Source organism: Pagrus pagrus (genome assembly GCF_965226575.1).
Source record: "Pagrus pagrus genome assembly, chromosome: 5".
Classification (NCBI taxonomy): Eukaryota; Metazoa; Chordata; class Actinopteri; order Spariformes; family Sparidae; genus Pagrus; species Pagrus pagrus.
This window is the reverse complement of record NC_140189.1, coordinates 22,600,976-22,621,279: the sequence shown is the minus strand read 5'-3', so window position 1 is coordinate 22,621,279 and position 20,304 is coordinate 22,600,976. Positions and strand designations below refer to the sequence as shown.

The 20,304-nt window shown below is 42.7% G+C and overlaps 2 protein-coding genes and 1 long non-coding RNA gene across 3 annotated transcripts; 1 reads left to right on the top strand and 2 right to left on the bottom strand.

The window, feature by feature from the left end:
• The first annotated feature begins 925 nt into the window (after positions 1-925).
• LOC311257128 (soluble guanylate cyclase 88E-like) lies at positions 926-11,590 on the top strand. Its single transcript, XM_084352600.1, has 19 exons — positions 926-1,012; positions 1,153-1,324; positions 1,483-1,623; positions 2,901-3,040; positions 3,170-3,304; positions 3,865-3,988; positions 4,080-4,199; positions 4,330-4,414; positions 4,774-4,860; positions 6,804-6,921; positions 7,441-7,570; positions 7,770-7,916; positions 8,196-8,342; positions 8,426-8,582; positions 8,659-8,768; positions 8,870-8,959; positions 9,940-10,098; positions 10,196-10,333; positions 10,979-11,590. Exons 2-19 carry the CDS (start codon positions 1,205-1,207, stop codon positions 11,129-11,131), a joined length of 2,301 nt encoding a protein of 766 aa, XP_084208726.1. The 5' UTR covers positions 926-1,012; positions 1,153-1,204; the 3' UTR covers positions 11,132-11,590.
• A 208-nt stretch (positions 11,591-11,798) lies between these two features.
• LOC311257129 lies at positions 11,799-13,063 on the bottom strand. Its single transcript, XR_014622581.1, has 2 exons — positions 12,787-13,063; positions 11,799-12,484 (listed from the first exon to the last, which is right to left on the bottom strand). It is a non-coding gene; the product is annotated as an uncharacterized lncRNA (long non-coding RNA).
• Positions 13,064-15,609: 2,546 nt separating this feature from the next.
• On the bottom strand, positions 15,610-20,222 carry arl3l1 (ADP ribosylation factor like GTPase 3, like 1). The gene is made up of 6 exons (XM_084352511.1): positions 19,682-20,222; positions 18,765-18,911; positions 17,379-17,495; positions 16,991-17,041; positions 16,285-16,470; positions 15,610-16,064 (listed from the first exon to the last, which is right to left on the bottom strand). Exons 1-6 carry the CDS (start codon positions 19,697-19,699, stop codon positions 16,017-16,019), a joined length of 567 nt encoding a protein of 188 aa, XP_084208637.1. The 5' UTR covers positions 19,700-20,222; the 3' UTR covers positions 15,610-16,016.
• Positions 20,223-20,304: the final 82 nt, after the last annotated feature.

The following is a 20,304-nucleotide window of genomic DNA, read 5'->3' as shown; positions in this document are numbered from 1 at the left end:
CTAAACCTGGCCGGGGAGATGAAAACTAGCCTCTTGGCTAATTCTGGCATATTTACAGTAATGGTCATTAACATATGCTGTCCCTGAGAAATAAACTGGATAAGCTAAATAAATAAATAAATAAATAAATCTAACCAAATAGGCTAATGCTTAAAACTGTAACTATACATATACATACATTAGACCAGTTAGTAATTTTACTAAACCTGAGGCTTATATAATATATATAATAATTAATTTCAGTTACATACATTGTAAGAAACAAAACATTTTTTTATGCACAGATTTCTTACAATCAATAACCGAGAAAGGAATAGGCTGAAGCCTGAGTCTTATTTTTGCCTATCCTTAACCATCCATAGAATAACCCAGAATATCAACAATACAAAAACAAACAAATAAATATGTCTCTAAATTATAATCCTTGATCATTCTACATTTTAAAGCTTTAACTCAACAGCAAGCCACACAATTTAAACTCATCACTGAGTTCATTCCATAGTTTGAAACACTTCTGTATCGTACATCAGTTCTCACTTTGCATGTTTCAAAATTAAACCCCCTCTTAAATTGTTATTTTCTTTCCTTAATTAACACAAATGTAATACAGCTAGAGAAGCTTTTATATAATAATGTGTTAAAAAAGAACACAATATTTACATTTGCTCTATTCTGAAGTTGAATTAAAGGATGTATAAGGAGACTATAACAGAGCTATTATAACAAGTGTCTATTCATTGATATAATTGAGTAATTTCCTTAAAAAACAAGACAATGAAACCAGGACAAATTCTTGTGACTGGTGTCATCTGTGTTTGAGAGGTGGCCTCCGCAGTGTGTTCATGTCACATAGAGAGAGGCGCACAGCCACCAGGCGCTGACAGCTGACACATGAACAATAGAGGCCCACTCACTCTCAAGAGGTCGCACAACGAGGGCACCTTTAAAACCGTTTGCCCTGTTGGCTTTCAGATGAAACCTTATTTGTCTGAGGAAGTTCAAAACTCCACAGGTAATGCCAAGAGAAAACAAAAGCGGTAACACTCAGTTAAATGGCTTTTTATAGCTCCATGCTGAAAGGTAAATACATTGAAATTCAGACTGCAGTGCTGCAAAAAGTCGCCATTGTGAACTTTTCTCATTCGCTCGCAGGTGCCTTTGGGAGGACTGTTGGAAGTGATTCAGCTGCCTTCATAGAGACATAATGTACGGGCTGCTGTGTGAGAGTCTGCACGACTTCATCAAGGAGTCGTACGGCGATGATGTGTGGAAGCTGGTCAGGGAGCGAGCAGATGTCAGGTTGCACTCCTTTGTCACCCACCAGGTACAGTGAAACATAGGTGTTACATGTCTGTCTTTGTGTAACCTGTCTACTTTTGTCTGTAGCCTCGTAGTCCTGCTGTCAAAGTATATATTTTCCTTCCTGACGATAAGGTCTATATATATATATATATGTGTGTGTGTGTGTGTGTGTGTCTGCAGGTGTACAGTGAGAGTGTGATTCCCCGTATAGCAAAGGCAGCCAGTGGAGTGACAGGCACGCCATACAATGAGCTGATGAATTCCTGGGGTGTCTACTTCCTGGGCTTCGTTGGGAAGTACGGCTATGACAGGATCCTCAAGGTGAAAAAATATCGAACCTGTCAGGTGTTAGACGTGAGAGAGAAATATTAAATACCCAGTGAAACATGTGTCCTTAAACTACAGTTGTGCGAGTGAAAGGTTACATTTTTAAAACCTTTGCCTCGCTTTGTTATCTTTTTGTATAATTTGTGTTGATATTTCTGTCGATCCAGTATAAAGAGATCAATGTGAGTGTTTATGAACAGTAGGTTTGACTCTGTGTGGAGTCCTTAGACATTTGAAAAAATGACAAATCAGTCAGCTGAAAATTAGGGATAAATGGACAACCTTTACAGTGTTGCATATTCTCAAAAATAAGGGTGTTATCATTGGATTCTGTCCAGCTCCGGCTTTCTGCGAGGGCCTCTTATTGCATTAAGACAACAGACTTTTTGTATTACACTTTTTTCTGAAATGTTATGTTTAAATACACAAATGAGGCGTTGACTAACATTGGATAAAGCTGGTTTCAAAATTCTTGTTTTTATTTCGTGGATATATCTGAATCAGAGCTTCCTACTGAGTTTGTTTTTGATATCTGAGAAAATACATCTGAAAATACTGTCAACAGCTCTTTGAATATTTTTTTTCCTTTGAATTTTCCTCATGTTTTTTGCTATAAAATGTTTTATAAATCAGGCTATGAATGATAGATAAACAAACCCCTCTGTAGAAACCTCAAGAATACAGATAGGAAAGTTTGATGTTTTTCTGAAAATACACGATTATCGTGGCAAAACAAATTCTTGATAAAGATCTCATGATTTCTATAGAAACTTGATAAGAAATTCTAGCAATCAAGTCTATCTGTAATGTTGTGCGCTGTGTGTTTTGTCTCTTTTTTGGCAAATAGATTTCCCTCAAACTACGAGTGTAGGGAGGTGGAGGGTCTGTAACCATGACTGTACAAAAAGATGAATTACTATCTATGAAAATTACTCCTGAAAAGGCATCCAGATGAAATCATAAACAAAAGATGAACACTGCTGAACGTATTTGCTTAATATTTAATTTTTAATATCACAGTTATCGTGAATATCGTATCATAATGACGCCCCCGTTGGTGAATAGGTTAAAAATAGACATCACCATGAAACATACCCAGTTGATGACTTATAATAATAATAATACAAAAGTGCAAGATATCCTGATTTGAAGTCTTTTCTGGGTCTTTTAAAATGCCAAAATAACTTTTTTTTTTACATTAGCAGGGGTTATTTTACTATTAAAGGCATAGTAACTTGTCTTAAACATGGCCTGTCGCCCTCTGTCTACAGGTGCTGGGCCGTCATGTGCGTGACTTTGTCAATGGCCTCGATAATCTCCACGAGTACCTGCGCTTCAGCTACCCCAAGGTGCAGCCTCCTACCTTCTTCTGCCAGGAGGAGTCCGCCACCGGTGTCACCCTCCACTACAGGTCTGAGGAGGAGGAGGAGGAGGGCAGAGGGAGGATTGATAGACTATCAGGCATCAGATGTAAAAGTAGAGGGAGAGGGAAAACAGAGAGAAAGCTGTGTGATTAAATAGACTTCTCTGTCACCTGCAGGAGTAAACGTAAAGGCTATCTGCACTACGCCATGGGTCAGCTGAGGCAGATGGGGAAACAGTTCTACGACACCGACATCCACGTGGAGGTGCTGTCTGAGCAGATGGTCGGAGACTATTCCCATGTCACCATGAGGTACAGACACACACACACACACACACACACACACACTGTGTACACAGCAATTTAAAGCAGCTACTCGTCCTCTAACCACAAAAGTATGATGCTACTGTATTGATGTGTCAGTACTGTCAACCTTATGATGAAATATATCATAATATATCAGTCACGGGAGCCAGAATTAACTTTACATTTGATAGTTTAATTACAGTTTCCCGATAATACTCCTGTACTTTTACTTGAAGATATAATATGTAACATTTCCGCAATGAAATGTCTAAAAACGACGAGACCTTTGTTCTATATTTTGTTGAGTTGTCTGCTTACATCATCCCAAATGTTTCCAACAATGTTCACAGTTTTTTCGAGGTAACAGTGCTCTTCATTCACGTCATGCCTGTCACTATAACTCCCAGGAGCGTGTCAGAGAGTGAGGAAGGAAGTCTGCAAAAGTGACTAATCGTAACGTGAATAAAAGCTGCAGAAATTACATACTGCACGTCTAAGTCAGGATCTGAATATGTCTTCCACCTCAGTTTGTTATTAACATATCGATCCGTATGTGATCTCTGCAGGCTGAACTTTGACAACTCAGCCTACCGCTACATCATGAAGGAGGACGAGGAAGAGCAGGAGATTTTGCCCATCACCTCTGACTTCTTCTTTGAGGTCTTCCCCTTTAACATCGTCTTCAGACAGGTAATCCCTCTGAGTTACCATCAAGAGCAGTTAATGATTACATGAGGCGTTAAATGAATGACTAGTAACAGCAGGTCTGTGCTTTTTTGAGGACATGGTGGTGCATAATGTTGGCTCCGGCCTGGCCACAGTCTTCCCTGATCTGGATGGGAAGAAGATCAATGATGCCTTCCTGCTGGCTCGCCCCCTAGTGGAGTTCACCTGGAACATGGTAAGACATCACTGGACATGTCCCCGAATCAGACAGGGACAACTCTAACGCTTCCAGCCGACGCAGGTCAAACAGCATTCTTTAATAAAAACAATGACTCCGAAAAATATCCGCTTTAATCCGTACACAGATCATCTCCCACCCCAACAACCTGTTTGAGATCATGTCCAAGGAGCCTGTGAAGAGAGAGAGGAACCTTCACAACCGAGTCCAGAGTAAGAGTGGGAGCCATGCAAAGTCTCGCAGGGGTGTGTGTCTGGTGGGCTCGCGGTCGGATCAGTTTCACTGCAGTCAGTTGCTAAAGACACGTTCAATTCCAGTTTTAGTGTGCTGTAGAATGGATGTCTGTTCTCGTACGACGGCTCGAACGTCGACATGTAATCTTCAAACGCTGCTGAATTAAAATGGAGAGTTTAGCAGGTCTTGCAGTTGCAGAAATGGAAGTGTTTGATGTCTTGTTTCAGCTTAATTTAAATGAATTTAGCTGAGCTGAGACGAGCCCTGGTTTTCATCGGTGGAGTGTGTGAATATGAATGTCTCTGGCTCTGAAGATTTACCCGTGGTCTGTCCACAGATTCCGACTATGACAATGCCAATCGCTCTGCTGACGTAGATGTGGAGCTCATGGCTTTCCAGTCCATCATTGGAGATGATTACAAAGGTCATGACCTTTCTGTTATCTTAAAAATACAAATTACAAGACCTGTGCAGCACACATTCACTGAACTAGTCTGGCTGACAATGACAAAATAAAACATAATAAAGGCACAGACGGATTAAAATACAAACGAATCTCACTTTAAAGTAACAGTTTGACATTTTAGGAAATGTGTTTATTTGCTTTTGGAGACCGCTCTCATGTGTTTACGTTCAATATGAAGCTGGAGTCAGCAGCAGGTTAGCTTATCTTAGCATTGAGATGGTAAAAAGGGAGAAACAGCTTGCCTCGCTGTGTCAAAAGGTAACAAAAAAATGCCTACCAGCATCTCTAAAGCTCACTAATTAATGAACATGTTTTATCTTGATCATTTAATTTGTAGAAAAATCTGAAAAAAATGTATAATTTTTCAGAGGGAATTATGTGCAGGACTCCTTGGATGGGTTTCTTAAGTCTTGTTTTCACTGTCTCTGCCTGCCAAGCAGCGGATACTCCAGGACGTCACTGCTTCCGTCCAAGAAATAGTCTGGCACAAGAACTGTGAAAGCCAATAACAGAGTGCTGCAGGATGAGTCCTGAGACCCAAAATAATCATTTTTGAACTTCCGCTTCCCTCCTCTCGAAGCAATGTTTTTTTTTAATTGTTTTGCTTTTTTTGTTTTGGTTAAATGCCCGAAATCAGTACTGTGTCTTACACAAGCTGAAGGGACTTTCACGTTTTGTTCTGACATAAAAAACGGCGGTAAATTCCCCACGTTTCATTTATAGCGTTTGAGTGACATGAGTGTTTAAATGCCGTCATGCCAAACACGAGACGCAGCTACTCACTAGTCCTTTTTTTACAGGTGGACTTTTGTTGCAAACTATTCCAACTCTGACTTTACAACTTGTAGATTGATCGATTTACAGTGAAGTGTGTAAACTATAGCTCAGCGTAGGTGGCTTTGAAGTCATGCAACCACAGTATAGTTTGTTTATAGCCTAACGTTACTTTTTTTTTTACTTATGGCGATTTCAGTGGCGTTTATCTGTGAAATTATCTTGCTGAACGAAATGTGTATCACAAGCTCGTGTACTCCACAGAGCTTATTTTCGGCAACAATCCAAAATCCAATGGAAAACTCCCCAAGGCTTTTAGCTGAGGGAACCGGGGCGATGGTAACTTCAGGGTTAGCCAACAAAAATACATCACCCCTGCAGCTCTCTATTGTCATTGCTGTAAGACAGAACCAGGTTAGCTGTTTCCCAAATTCTGAACCCATCGGATATCATCTGCATCTGATTCAGCCTCTGGGAGTCACTGCCAATGTTTTCGGGCTTGCGGTGTAGCTAGTGGATATCCGGATGACAGACATCCGCTCCAAGACTTCCTCTTTTTCTTGTTTGCAGTGCGATCAGCAACTTGAGATGCGAGGATGGGTGTGAGACGACATTTCAGCTACTCTCTGTGTACATATATATATAGGAATAGGTGTCAGATGATAGGCGATGGGTTCTGAGATTGCTTGTTTACCTGCCGGCAACCAAAGTCCGCTCAAACCTGATTGGTCAGTACTACTCAGACTATAAACAGAAACCAGAATGCTTCCGATTCCCTACATCCTGTCTCTTGCCCACAGATTCTGCATTCATACGCACATATTTTGTTTACAGAGATTAGCTCTTTCTCCATTCCCAGTCTCTATGCTAAGCTACGCTAATTGGCTGCTGGCACCAGCTTCATATTGAACAAACAGATAGGAAGGTGGTATTGATCTTCACCTCGCACTGGCAGCAAGAAAGCGGATTAGCGTGTACACCAAAATGTCAAACCTTTCCTTTAAAAATGCTTAAATGCTAAATCCATTAGGACGAACACAGTGCAATTATTGTACAGTGCTGTAATTGAACCTGAACCCCTCTCTGAAGGTTCGTCTTGTTGGCATTTTCCCGTGCTCCTCTTTTAGACGGTAACAGCGCTAATGCGATGGAGAGCTGGGGCGACGGGAGCCGCTGCCTTAGACTAAAAGGACAGATGAGATACATGCCAGAGTGGGAGTCCATCATCTTCCTGGGAACTCCTGTGTACGGCCCGAACACTCACAAACACACGCACATACGCACACCCGTAGACACAGATCTTTATTAAAACGCGGCAGTTGAAAAGTAAAACATTCAGAAAAAGCAGCGAGAGCTAAAGTGAATTACGAGGCTGGAAATAAAAGCCTGGGCAGTGAATCAAATCAGGGGCCCATTCTAACAGCACTTACCATGCATGAAATGAGCTGCTAATTAGCTTGTAATCAGACAGTGCAGCTCTTGTGAGCCTAATGGGAACCCATTTGCAACTGAGAGTGTTTTCCATAGAGTTCATTACCAAAACATCTCCCTCCTCTTCGAAAACATTTTGTTTTGCTAGGAAATGCTCATATGCCCGTATTGACAAAACTGCTGAAATGTTAAATACCATACTCACACTGCTTACATTATTCACGGGGTAAGGAGCTAAAAATAACATTTCTCATCATATGGATATTTTAAAAAAAGATTATGTCATAGATGTAGTGCATTATATTGATATAATCATTGTTTTCATGTGTCTAGGATGGAGAGCCTGAGTGCGATGTTTAAGACCGGCCTGTACATCAACGACCTGAGCATGCACGACTCCAGCAGAGACCTGGTGCTGGCGGGCACGCAGCAGTCAGAGGAGCTGAAGAGGGCGCTCATACAGGTTCACTCCGCTCTGAAGTGCAGCTGCATTTTAGACGTGTGATCAGCTCGCATGTCACCCTGCATTATGCAAAGTTGCTCTGAGGGCCTTCTTTCAGTCTAGAAGTCCCCCCTATCACCTGCCGCCCACAGACCCGAGATGAGAGAAACAGATGCATGCTTACTGTGTTATTCTGTCTTATTCCCCGTTGTGAATGCAGGAGCAAAAGAAGTCTAGTAAGCTGGAGGAGAGCATGAAGATGTTGGACTATGAGATGAAGAAGACTGATGACCTCCTGTACAGGATGATTCCCAAGCCGGTGGCTAAAAGGCTGCGCAAAGGAGAGCCGGCTGTAAACACTTGTGAGGTCAGGATAGTAGATAGTGCTACTGTTGGCCTGTGAGTGAGAAGCAACAGTTTCAGCCTTTAACATTTGCTGCTCTTTAAAAAAAAAAAATAGTTTAACATTGTTGGAAATGTGCTCATGTTCTTTCTTGCAGAGACTTAAATGAGAACATTGATACCACTTGCTGTGATGTATGCAGCCAGCTTAGCTTTGGCCCACGAGCGCCTCCCTCCCTCACCTCTCCGCGTGTGTGCGTCATCAACCCTTCTGCTCATTAACTTTCTTATCTTCCTCCTCCAGGTGTTCCCAGATGTGACCATTCTCTTCAGCGACGTGGTGGGATTCACTCGCATTTGCAGCCACATCACTCCGATGCAGGTGGTCTCCATGCTCAACACCATGTACACGCTGTTTGACACGCTCAGCGAGAAGCACCGCGTCTTCAAGGTTTGCGTGCATTTTCCCTCCTTCTATCGCACTTTATCCATAAGCGCCGCGACGTAACAGCTGCTCTTCATGTCTCCTCCCAGGTCGAGACTATCGGAGATGCCTACATGGTGGTAGCCGGGGCTCCGGAGAAGACAAAGTATCACGCGCATAACATCTGTGACATGGCCCTGGACATGGTGCGCTCCATAGACCACCTGAAGGATCCCTCGAATGGCAACAACATACAGATTCGCGTCGGTGGGTAGAATATGTCTTGACCTTTTATCATGCCGGTGTCTGACTGAGTGGACTCAACCTGTTGTTCTGGTCGCAGGGATCCACTCTGGGATGGTTGTGGCAGGTGTGGTGGGACATAAGATGCCACGTTACGGTCTGCACGGTGACACAGTCCATACTGCTTCTGCCATGGAGAGCAATGGAAAGGTAGAGAAAGATGATGACAGAAAGTTATGAGAAGAGATGACTACAGTGACAGTTTCCTGCAATTTTGTTTGAACTGCCGTGTTCTTTTATCTGCTTTCCAGGAGATGCACATTCAGCTCAGCAGCGCCACCTACGAGCACCTGAAAGGAAGTCACTTTATTTTTGAGAGGAGGGGAACCATCACCATCAAGGTTAGGGGTCAAAACTGTTTCCACAGCAACTCTTCTGTAGCATTAATTGCATTCACGCAGCCACAATTACAAACGTGTAATTATTACGTCTTGCTGAGGAACATATGAGCATCAGACAGTAACGATGTTGTTCAGAACATCTCCTCTTAAAAGCAAATACATATCGTTTGCACATCACAAGCATCCTGCTTGAAACTAATCGTTCACTAATCAGTGTGTGTTTATGGAAGATGTGTGTATCAGCAACCAGCCAGACTTAATAAACGTCCTCAATCTGTATAAAATAATATTAAAGGAGACTTATTATGCTTAGCTCCTCTCTCCCAAAAAACAAAGGAAACACTGGTCCTGAAACGGCTCGTCAGTAGCCCTGCCTTTAATTCTGTGTCTTTGTGACATCACATACGTAGCCAGCTCATGCATGTGTGAGCTGACCAATCAGAGGAGACTGGGAATTCAGAAGAGGAGCCCTTTAAGAAACAGGAGTGTTTCAGGCAGAGAGGGGAATAGTGTTGCTGCACTGGCCAGAATGAGAAAACGATGATGTGCTTTTTGAGCATTAAACCGTGTAAATCTATTCTAATCGTAACCCAAAATAAAATGATGAACCTGAAAATGAGCATAATATGTCTCCTTTAATAACTCACAGTGTCATGGCGGGGAGGGAGTCGGCACACTCAGTATTCAGAGCTGCTGCTTGCTTGTTGATCTGCCAGTCTATTTTCTCACAGGGTCTGACTTTGATGTTCTACATTCAGTGATAATGGCAGCAGAGTGACTCCCAAAGGTTTCTGAGGCGGCTGATTGCAGACTCCAATAAGACTCATTTTTCATCAGGGGATTCTGACTTCTGAAAATCTGTCACCCGCCATTTTACTTCCCTCCATAACAGAAATTGTTCCTACGACAGCATTTCTTTGAATATTTGTTCGTATGCCAGGAACCTAAATCTCTCTTTCCTTCTCTTTGTCCACGTTTAGGGAAATGTTGAAATTGAGACCTACTGGCTTAAAGGAAAGAGGGACAAAGACGGGAACGCTCAGGCAGCGTGTCCACAGTTTGAGACCCACACCATTAGTAAGGCCATCAGCAAGGCTAACATCGCAGGCCCTGAGGCCACAGGGGACGACGAGAGACTGGTAAATATCCAACTAAGATACGCTTGAGTATTATAAGCTTCATTGCCTCCGTTATTGTGTCTGATTTCCTCGAGTCTCCTTCTGACTTTGCCCCCAGGTTTTCCCACTGGTGGCGGGGGAGGACGAGGATGACGTCAAGTCTATCCGCTCTCATCGCATCAAGATGGAGATATCTGGCCATTCTCTGGAGGAGTCGATGGAGGAGTGCCGGGTGGAGGAGATGTCGGTTCATAAGGTGAGAGAGAATATCTGTCTGGTGCCAGGTTTACTAGACTTCGCCGCTGAGATGACTCAGATTTAAAGGGACAGTTCAGGCCAAAATCCAAAAGTACATATATTTCCTTTCAGCTGTAGTGCTATTGGATATATCAGCTGTAAAGATGTCTGTCTTCTCTCCAATATAATGGGACTAGATGGCACTCGGCTTGTGATTCTCAAAGCGGCAAAAAATACATTTTAAAAAATGAAGAGCGATGTGTCTTTTCAGAAATCATGACCCGGTTACTCGAACAGTTTCTAGGAACTATTTTCTATCTAGTGGGCTACACCTGCCAAGTGTATCTCGGCGTAGAAGGAAGTGTGCATCTTCCTATGGACGAGAGGTTTGCTAACTATGCTAACCAAGCTAGCTAACTTTACAGCTCAGCAGAGGAGGAAGCCATTAATGTTGTTAATGGCGGGTGTAGTTCACTAGTAAGAAAATAGTTCCTAGAAACAAGGTCTGTGGATCATTTTGAGTAATCAGGTCATGAGACATTCCCGTTAAGTCCCTTTTTTCATCCGCCATGATTCCCACCCTGTGTTACTGTTAGCTGTCAGTGCTGTTTTTACACTTGCTGTTTTGTTATCAGTGTGGTAAAATGAGCTCTTACCTCCCCAGTCCCACTATAAGGACGCTTTGCAGGACGGCCTGCAGGACGCTCACCTGGAACTGGACTCGCCTGAGTCTGATGGCAGAGACTCCATCATGGAGTCCCGTGCCAGCTCCTGTGACTCCCGCTGCTCCAAGAGCGCCATGTGCTCCGTGTCATGAACAAACGAAGCCAGAAATTCATTCGTGTTTCTCTTTCTTTGTACGACTCACTCAAAGCTTTGTGTTAGGCCAAATGTCAGATAGGAGTGCTGCTTTTGCTCTTATTTTAGCCTTTTTGGTGGAGTTCACATGGACTAGTCTGGAACGCTTGAAATTTCTAGAGGCCTTGCGGGTGTTTTGTTGCACAGAAGCATCATCAGTGCTTATTTAGCTCTGACAATACAGGAATCAATCGCTTTGATCAGTTTAAACAGCTGCCTCGGAGCTTTAAAAACCCTACGAGAGCGCAGACAACCCTCCAGTTATTACCTCTCATTAGTCGCCCATTGTGTAACATGTTTCAGTACCGCTGCCACCTGGTTCAGCTGGACACAAACTCGGTCATTTTCTACACCGTTTGCTCTGTAGTTTTGACATCTTGTTTCATCCCGTCAATAAAATCACTCTGAATCTCTCCTCCGTCCGTCTCTCATCTCTCCCCTTTGTCTTGCTTGTCTAAATCCATTGCTCTGTATCAGTCTCGTCAGATGCACACAGCCGCGGCACAATGTAAACGCTTGTCAGCTCAGTGAGAATAAAGCTAGATGACTGCTGAGCCGCATGTGGATCTGTTTGTTGTTGTTTGTCTTGTCACTCAAAGGCATTGTTATTCAGACTCACATCTGCATATGTTTACTCCTCTTTTATTGAACACATCTTCATCTTCATGGATGTGGATATGTTTTTATTGTGTCTGTGTGTTGCTGTATGTGTACCTGTATCTTATCTCTTCATGCCCTCGTATTTTAGCTTCAAAATGCAGCAAATCAATCGGGAACAAATCAATAGCACTTCAAGGATTTAAATCAATGTAGGCTAAGGGAATTAGTAACTACTGTCTGCCTTACAGTGCTGCAACACATGCCACTAAAACAACACAATCGTAACATAAATACATTCATAGACATGTCAAACATCAGACATCCCGGTCCAGTGTCTCAGTCAAACAACGTTCCCCACTGACTGGTTATCAGAGGAGCTGCGCTTATACGTGGCGTCCTCACGGTCCAAGCTGCATCTGTTGCCCGAGTCTTTAGGCGACGATTTGATGGAGCAGTGGAAACAGAAGGCGTAGAAGAAGGCAAGAAGGAGCAGCAAACAGACGACACAAAAGATGACGACAATCAGGATAGTGTGCACTTGCATGTGCAACTCCTCCCACGGGAGCAGTGTGGTGGTGACGCTGGTGTTCAGGAGGCTGGAGGCCGTCGGGGCAAAGCCGGGCGGAGGAGTCATTGTGGGTGTTTGTGGCTTTGTGGAGGCCAGGAGGGCGACTTCTGGCATGAAGGGAAGGATCTGTGCCCTCAGTGGTAGCTTTAAGTAAGAAGACATCTTTTAGTTTGGGTTGCCACATACACAGATAAACACCCACATTAATAAGATGCAGTGATAATTTGAATTCGGGTGGCGTTAAAGGCAAAGGTGAAATTGACAGAAGAAGCATGGCATTAAAACTTTGTGTCATTTTCACCTTAAAACAATACATTTCTGTGTGATAATAATAAAAATCCAACATTATTCATTGTAGTAACATCACCTCCATGTATTAAAAAGCAGCAGGTTAATTATCTTCCTAACAGACGACCAAACACAGACACAGTGTGCTTTGTTCCTACCTGGAGTGTGTTGTTGTCCTGTCTCTCTGAGCAGGCTTTCTTTTGATGAGCACAGCTTGGGGAAAATGAAAGAAATGGAGGACAAGAGAGGGAGCGCTGGACTGAAGAAGAGAGAGGTGGCTGCTGGACCACGAGTAACAGAGGGGGGGTTTCCATGGCAACACCTGCTGATGGGGCCACTAGCATGGATGTGACATCATATCACCTCAAGAGTACGGCTGCGTTCACCAGACAGAAACTGATCTGCTGCATGGCATGACAATTGAAAAGCAAAACAAAAAGCGTGGCGCATGAAAACATTCACATTATGTGCACATTTAAAATAGTGTGTTTTCTGTTTCAGTAAATATTTGATTTAAAAAATGTTTTAATGCTCATCTTCATTTGCACACATCACATGAAGCTTCTCATGTTGTATGAAATCATTATCAGTCCAATTTTTCATCTCTGTCACTAATATTTGGGTAGAGTCCACATGAGTAAAGTAAATCTTTTCATAAGAAATTTTAAGGTTATTGAAGAAAGAATATCCCTTTACACAGTGGGCACGGAAAAATGGGTGCCTCACTGTACAGAGAGCTGAGATTTGTCTGCAAATTTGGATGGATTTTATAACAGATGGGCATCAAAGTACCTTCTCATGTAGAATAATTGGTCCAGCCCAGTGATGGGCCACACGGTCCGCTCACACTCAGCCCAAATACAGCAATGAATTATGGTCCACAGGTGGTCCAGAACATGGTTGCCCATGACATGGCCATATCTAGGCCAGCTGTATATTTATTGTCTACAGCTGGCCCTATTCTGGCCCAAAACCCAGGCCTACGTCATGGACCACCTGCAGGCCATAATTCATATGTAAAAATTAAGAAAATGCTCATAAACCCCAGAGGGTTAAAGCAGGGCAGCCCAAAGTTGGCCCACCATCGGGCTTGATTTCCATCAAAATTAAGGTAAAAATTCATATAATATAAATCACTGTTTATGCAGTTTTATTTTTTGTCAGCTAAAATGCTCTTTATGAATGTAAGATCCCCAATTATTAATACATTTCACAATTGGCCCGGCAGGCAGAGTGACACTTTGTGCAGGAAGTCAGTCCATTAAGGGAGCTTTGGATCGGAGTATCATTTTTGCATTTTTACGATGGGTGCTTTTGTCCCATGGCCCCCCATTAGGCTTCAGTTTTGGCCCTCTGAGGAACAAAGTTTGGGCACCCCTGGGTCAAAGTATACAAATGGAGATATTGGGATGTGTTTACAGATGACAGCGAGCTTAGTTTGAAATATGCACACAACTAAAGTAACAGCACACCCAAACCACCTGTAGCTTTTATAAAATCCATCTGTGATGAACCGGTATTGTTTTTGTTAACTGTGCAGGAATAAAAGTATCTGCCGACTCAAACCCAGGCTTTGGGACAGCAGTTTGTGAAATCAGAGTGTGTCAAACCACACACACCTCGTCCTCAGCACTGAGATCAGGCTCTCTAATACTGCCACCTGTTGGTACGAGAAGCGACACTGAGCAACACACTGTGAAAAGCAAACTCATCTCTCCACCGGCTCTGCTCCTGTGCTGTCTGGTCTCTTTCAAACAGCCATAATGGTCCTTCAGTACAACTTGTAATTGGTCCCACACCCCCTGCTGTGCTCCTCCTCAGGAGCTGATGCCTAAAAAAAAAAATATTTTTTGGGACTTGCATCAAATTTTAGTTGCCATGGAGATGATTCAATATTCATACGTTTTGGTAACACATACAGCAAATAAGCCAGGGAGCTGTTTTTTCCCTCCTCAAACCCACTCATAAATACCAGACAAAAGAAAAAAGAAAAAATATTCATTAGCATTATTTCACGTAGAGGAGGACGCAGAACAAAGCCTGCCAGCTGATGTGATTTTATAGTGCTTTCAGATGGTTAATTACAGCTCCAGACAATAGACACAAAAGATCCATTAAATCCAACTGAGTAGAGCCAAAATGGCTGAAAAGAGGACTTAGCCTACACCAAGGTTAGTCTTAAGGACAAATATGTGGAGAAAGACAACAGGGCTGTGAACCTTTTGACCGCTGTTGTCTCAGTAGCGATAAACCGCATGTTGGTAAAGTCTTCTGAAACACATGATCTGAGCCAAGTTTTTATTACAGATCTCAAGACAGAAGGCGAGGGAGGATGTTATGCCAGAGTTGCTCACACACAGTAGACTATTTGTATTTCTGAAGCGAGAAACACAGCGTTCACAGTTGGATACAGATGTGTCATATGGCCAAGCACCTCTGTGGAAAGGGCTCCTGACAAAGAGAGACTTCATGCTATGTGACGGTCCCAGAAGAATTCACATGTAAAACAAACATTAAGAGGAAAAAAAATAAAAAGTCTCCCTGCTGGAAATTAGTCAGCCTCTCTGCATGTAATTTCTTGCACTGTTTGTTCTGCTGTGCCTTGAAGATTTCATATCTCGCTCTGCCACGCGGGTGTATAATTGTAAACTCTTTACTCTCTCACTCTCGCCTCTCAATTAGTCTCTCTCTCTCTCTACGTACAATGGAGGTGCTTGTCATCTTCTTGTGGAAAATAAAGCAAATTGACAGCTGAGCAGGAGTGGATCAGCTCGTTATTGTTTCTCTTGTCACTCATGACAAAGTTGGCATTTACAGTCACTGACAGTTTTTAAACCGTTATTCGACCATTAATGTTAATTGCTTGTGCATGTTTCTATACATTTTTGTAGAATCATGATCACTTATAGCCAAGACTTGAAATCGAGAAAGCAAAATAGCACAAATGACTAATCATTTTATTGTCAAAAATCTCAAAACACATACGTTACACTCACACTGAACTGGTGTCTATGTAACTGACAAACCCCAACAGTTCTACATGGCTACACACACAGCTTAGTTTTTCTCAAGAAAGCACACAAATTCACCAGACAAAGATCCTCGGTATAAGGGGAACAAAAACATACATATTTAGGGTAGAACAGGGATTAATAAGTGGCCAATTCACTTATTGTAGCCAACATGTTTACTTAAATTAGCTGGATTTGCAAAATATTCACAAAAATGACACAAATTGTAAGAAAGAGAATTACAAATCAAATCTGTGAAGGGGAGCAGCACCTGTTGTAGGTCAGGTGTTGATGTTAAATTAAGCAAAATATGTGTCAAGTCCCTTATGTGATACTGATTCTCTGTTTGACTCTGGTCAGTTGTTTGGGATGTGTCTTCACTTCTTCTTATTCACAATGTTGTTGCAAATCCAGTTCATGCCATCCTGTGGAGGGGAAATTAAAATCAAACTCAAGTTCCACAGTTTGAAGAGAGAAAATAGTCAAAACCATGAAACTAAGCAAGTAAAGAGAGGTTGTTGATAGAAAAAAAGTCTGATTTGCGGCACAGTATTGTACAGCAGAAAGGCAGGCAGCACTTGTATATGGTTAATTAGGTTTCGTCAGAGAAGAAATCAATAAATCAATGTTGGGACTAGGTCTGACCTGAACTCCCTCCCCAGACACAGCTGAGCAGGCCTGAATCTGCCACTCACGGTCCCGGTACGTATGAAGGTTGAGTCCCTCTGCGATCTCACTGGCCGGTGACGCTGTGGCCAGATCCTGCTTGTTGGCAAAGATGAGCACTGGAACGCCCTTTAGATTCTCCTCGTCGACCAGCTCAGACAGCTCCTGCACACGTGAGATTTTTGTGAGGTTATCGATTTTTTAAAAAAACTAAACAAAGATTTTCATATATATTCATTTAACGGTCTCATATTGTGCTTATTTTCAGGTTCATACCGTGATTTGGGGTCTCAATTAGAAAATGTTTACACGCTTACATGTACAAAAAACACATTTTTCTGTGTGAACGCTGTGTTTTGGTGCCTGTCAGCTCTCACAGGCCTGAACTCAAATGGTGTTTTTGCATCTACAGCCATGCTGGGGGCGTAGAGTGTATAGTTGTGACATCACAACGTCACAAAAGTCCCGACAGCTCGTTTAAGGGCACAGTTTCTGAATACAGGTTGGGTGTATTTCTCAGGGAAATGACAGTTTGACACTTTCACAGTTTCTGTATGGCCTCTAGACCTGCACGGAAATCTCACTTTCTACAATATGTGACCTTTAATTAACTTAAGGTAGTTTTGATATGGTTCCCTTCAGAGTGTATTTGTATGCAAAAATGACAACTGTGCATCGAGCTCACCAGTCCCGTCTCCTCAAACCGCTTCTTGTCTGCACTGTCAATGACATAAATCTGAAAGAGCAAATGTGTGAGAATAAAAATATGCTGAAACATAAACACAGATGAAAAAAGCAAACAGTTGCTCCTGTAGAGTACAGTAGTGTTAACTGAGAATATAAGATACAGTTTAAAGTACTTCAATCAACATAAATTATGGTGTAAAAGTATAGTATAGTAAACTGAGTATAAACAATCTGAATCAACTCTTTGTGTGTGTGTCCAAGATTTTTATGGCTCCACATGCTTTTTATGTTTTCCACAAGCAGCCACTTGCAGATGGACAATAAAGCAAATGTCCCCCCAGAGCGTATTTAATTTGAATGGCTTTATTCTAAGTGTATTCACTCACCAACAGGTCTGTGTTTTCCAGATACTTTTTCCAGAAGGGCCTGATCTTCCTCTGTCCTCCGATGTCCCACACATTAAGTTTCATGCCATGTGAGGCAACGCTCTTTATGTTGAAACCCTGATGTGAAACACAAAGCTGGAGTCACTGTACTGCACATCACTGCCTTCAGATTAACACAGTTACAGTAAGCAGCACCTGGAAAGCCTCGCAAATGGTTATGAAGCAATTCATTAAGCTGCAGTGTACTCGAGCGCAGGTGTGTGTGTGTGTGTGTGTGTGTTAAATTAATCACTGTTTGGTTACTCCTCTTTGTAACCTTATTACATATCAGCAGGAGCGCAACATGTGCTCTGGGTGTTTATGAGGAAGTGGTCACTGTGTTAATCCGCAGCCGTTTCTCATAACTCGGCTCCTTTTGGTTTCAAGGCAAGGTTGTATAACAACTTTATCCTGAGGGTCAGTTAAAGGAGCAAATCTGAGGATAAGAGTGGAAGGATCAAGTGCAGCGTATGTGTTTATGTGTCAGGTCTCATTTAGCTGTGTGGCGATTATTGCTGGGGCATACTGGACTACATCCTCTCTGTCTGTTGTCTGATGAGCCGTCACACTAGTTCAGGACCTGGCAGTACATCCGCTCTGTGTCTCTATGTCTTGTGATGCGAGGGTATCAGAGGTTAGATAATCACATCAAAAAAGGTCGAATAAACACCGTCAGGAAATGTGTTAGGAGCATGCAAATCAGGAAATCCTCACATACAGTATAACAGGATGATCCGACATCCTCAAATCATGATTTTCCTGATGGGCGGTTGAAGCGTGTGTACTGTAAGACCAATCATTTCATTTTCAGAGTGTGAACGCAAAGGTCATCTGAATCCCATTACTTTGAGCAAGAGCGTGCACTGGTCCAGCTGGTCTCACGAGATTAAATTCAATCCCCTTGCCTTTTATAATTCTGGGTTACACTGACATGAAAATGCTAAATATCCTTTGAAAAGCCTCATTCAGACAAGAGAAATCCATCTCTGAAGAAAAGTGACGACTGATTTTGATTCAGCGACAGCAGGCAAATTGCATCGGTCTTTAAAGAACAGTAATTTGTTTGTTCACAAAATATTGGTGTAATATTTCTGGCAGATGCAACCTGATGATTATCTAAAATACACTTAATGATGAACATCGTGTTATAAAGTGCCTCAGCTGTTCAGGATAAGATGAATTGATTAAAATGAAAAACACATAAACATCAACTGCAAGCATGTTGGTGAGGATTGTGGACTGTGGCATTTCTTGTGAGTTTTCGACTTTTAACCGTTAACTTCCCCTCATCTTTGACCGGCCGCACAGTTGTAATTTTTGTCTTTTTGATGTGTAAGTCTAAATCACCTGTGTTGGCGTGATCGTGTTCACATCCTCAGAGGCGAGGCTCTTCAGCAGGGTGGTCTTGCCGGCGTTGTCCAATCCCAGGAGCACTATCCTGACCTCTTGCTCTGTGGATCCCTTCAGTTTCTCAATGACGGAGAGTAAGCCCTGCTTCAAGGGAGGAGTGGTCGGGGCATGGGAGGACAGGGAAGACCGTCAACTGTTAGACTGTACTTCTATTCAGGGGAAGTTCATTTCTATAATGTTTTGGTTTAGAAACAGCTATTTTTGACATTATGATCTCAGAAAACCGGAACATCACTTTCCTTTCCTCTGTGGTTTGATATACTCTGAAACATCCAAGATAATCATACACAGTTTTTAGACACTCTTTACACCTTCACACTGATCCCAATGACCTCTTTCTGACATGACGTCAAAGCTCCCCTTGCATACAGCACCACTGACACAGATCTGAGCCCCTCTTGCTCCACCCACAAACCCACCTAGCTCCAACCCTCCTTCTCCCTGTCCCACCCCCATTCTGTAATATTTAATCTGTTGACTTATTTAGAAAAGCACTGGCGTTGATTCGAGCTCCATTCATATAATGGTGCGCTGTTTAATGTGATTAGCCTGGAGACAGGTTGCACAACCAGCAGACTGCCACACTGCTGACAAGAGGCACTGTAGCTTTAAATATTTGATTCAAGGTGATATGTAGCTGTACATGTAGGGGCATCAGGAGGTTAAACAGAGATGTATAATCACTAAATCAACTCTATTTGAAAAAGCTGGGCAGTTCAGATCATCCAGAAATCAGACGCAGAACAGAACTATCGTTAAACATACTAGTACACACTTTGAGTTATAACCACCTGTGAGTCACCTCTTTGCCGAACAAATAGTCACATTTGGTTCCCTCAGATCAGATCACTTACCTTTTGAGCTTCTCCCATGGTGGCGTGTTTCCTGTTGGCTTGGCTGGAGGGCTGCAGCTACATTCTCCAGTGAAGCTCACACAGGTGTGTTAGCTATCCAGGTCACCCAGGTTAGCTATTCACAAAAGGTACCAGCACTCCCCTGTATTTCCACCCTCTTCTTCCTCGGTAAACTCGGCCGGGTTAAGTGCTATATGTGTATGTGATAGTAACGTCTACCTGGGCGTCAATTGCTCCTCACTGCGCCGTGGAGTTAGCGAGCAGGAAGAGGGGGAGGGTGGATGGGGCTGGGATTAGGAGGCCAGAATTAGCCCTAGTCATCCATGCAAAGGCCACCCCATCCGCCCTCCCCCTTCCTCTGTCCAACCCTCCATCTCCACTTTGCACTGGCTTTACCTGGATTATCCCTCAGCCACCTGCTATAGGAGGAAACTGCATAAACAGTCCTTCCTGACACACTCACACACCAAAATAGAAAAAAAAGTTTACCATATGGTTAAAGGGGGGAAAATGCTGTTAATAGAGAACAACACAAACACGCAGTGTGCATAGAGCTTAACACAAACTTTAAAGGATTATATCATGTTGTTGAACCAGGGAACTTATTATTTCTGTGTTCATAA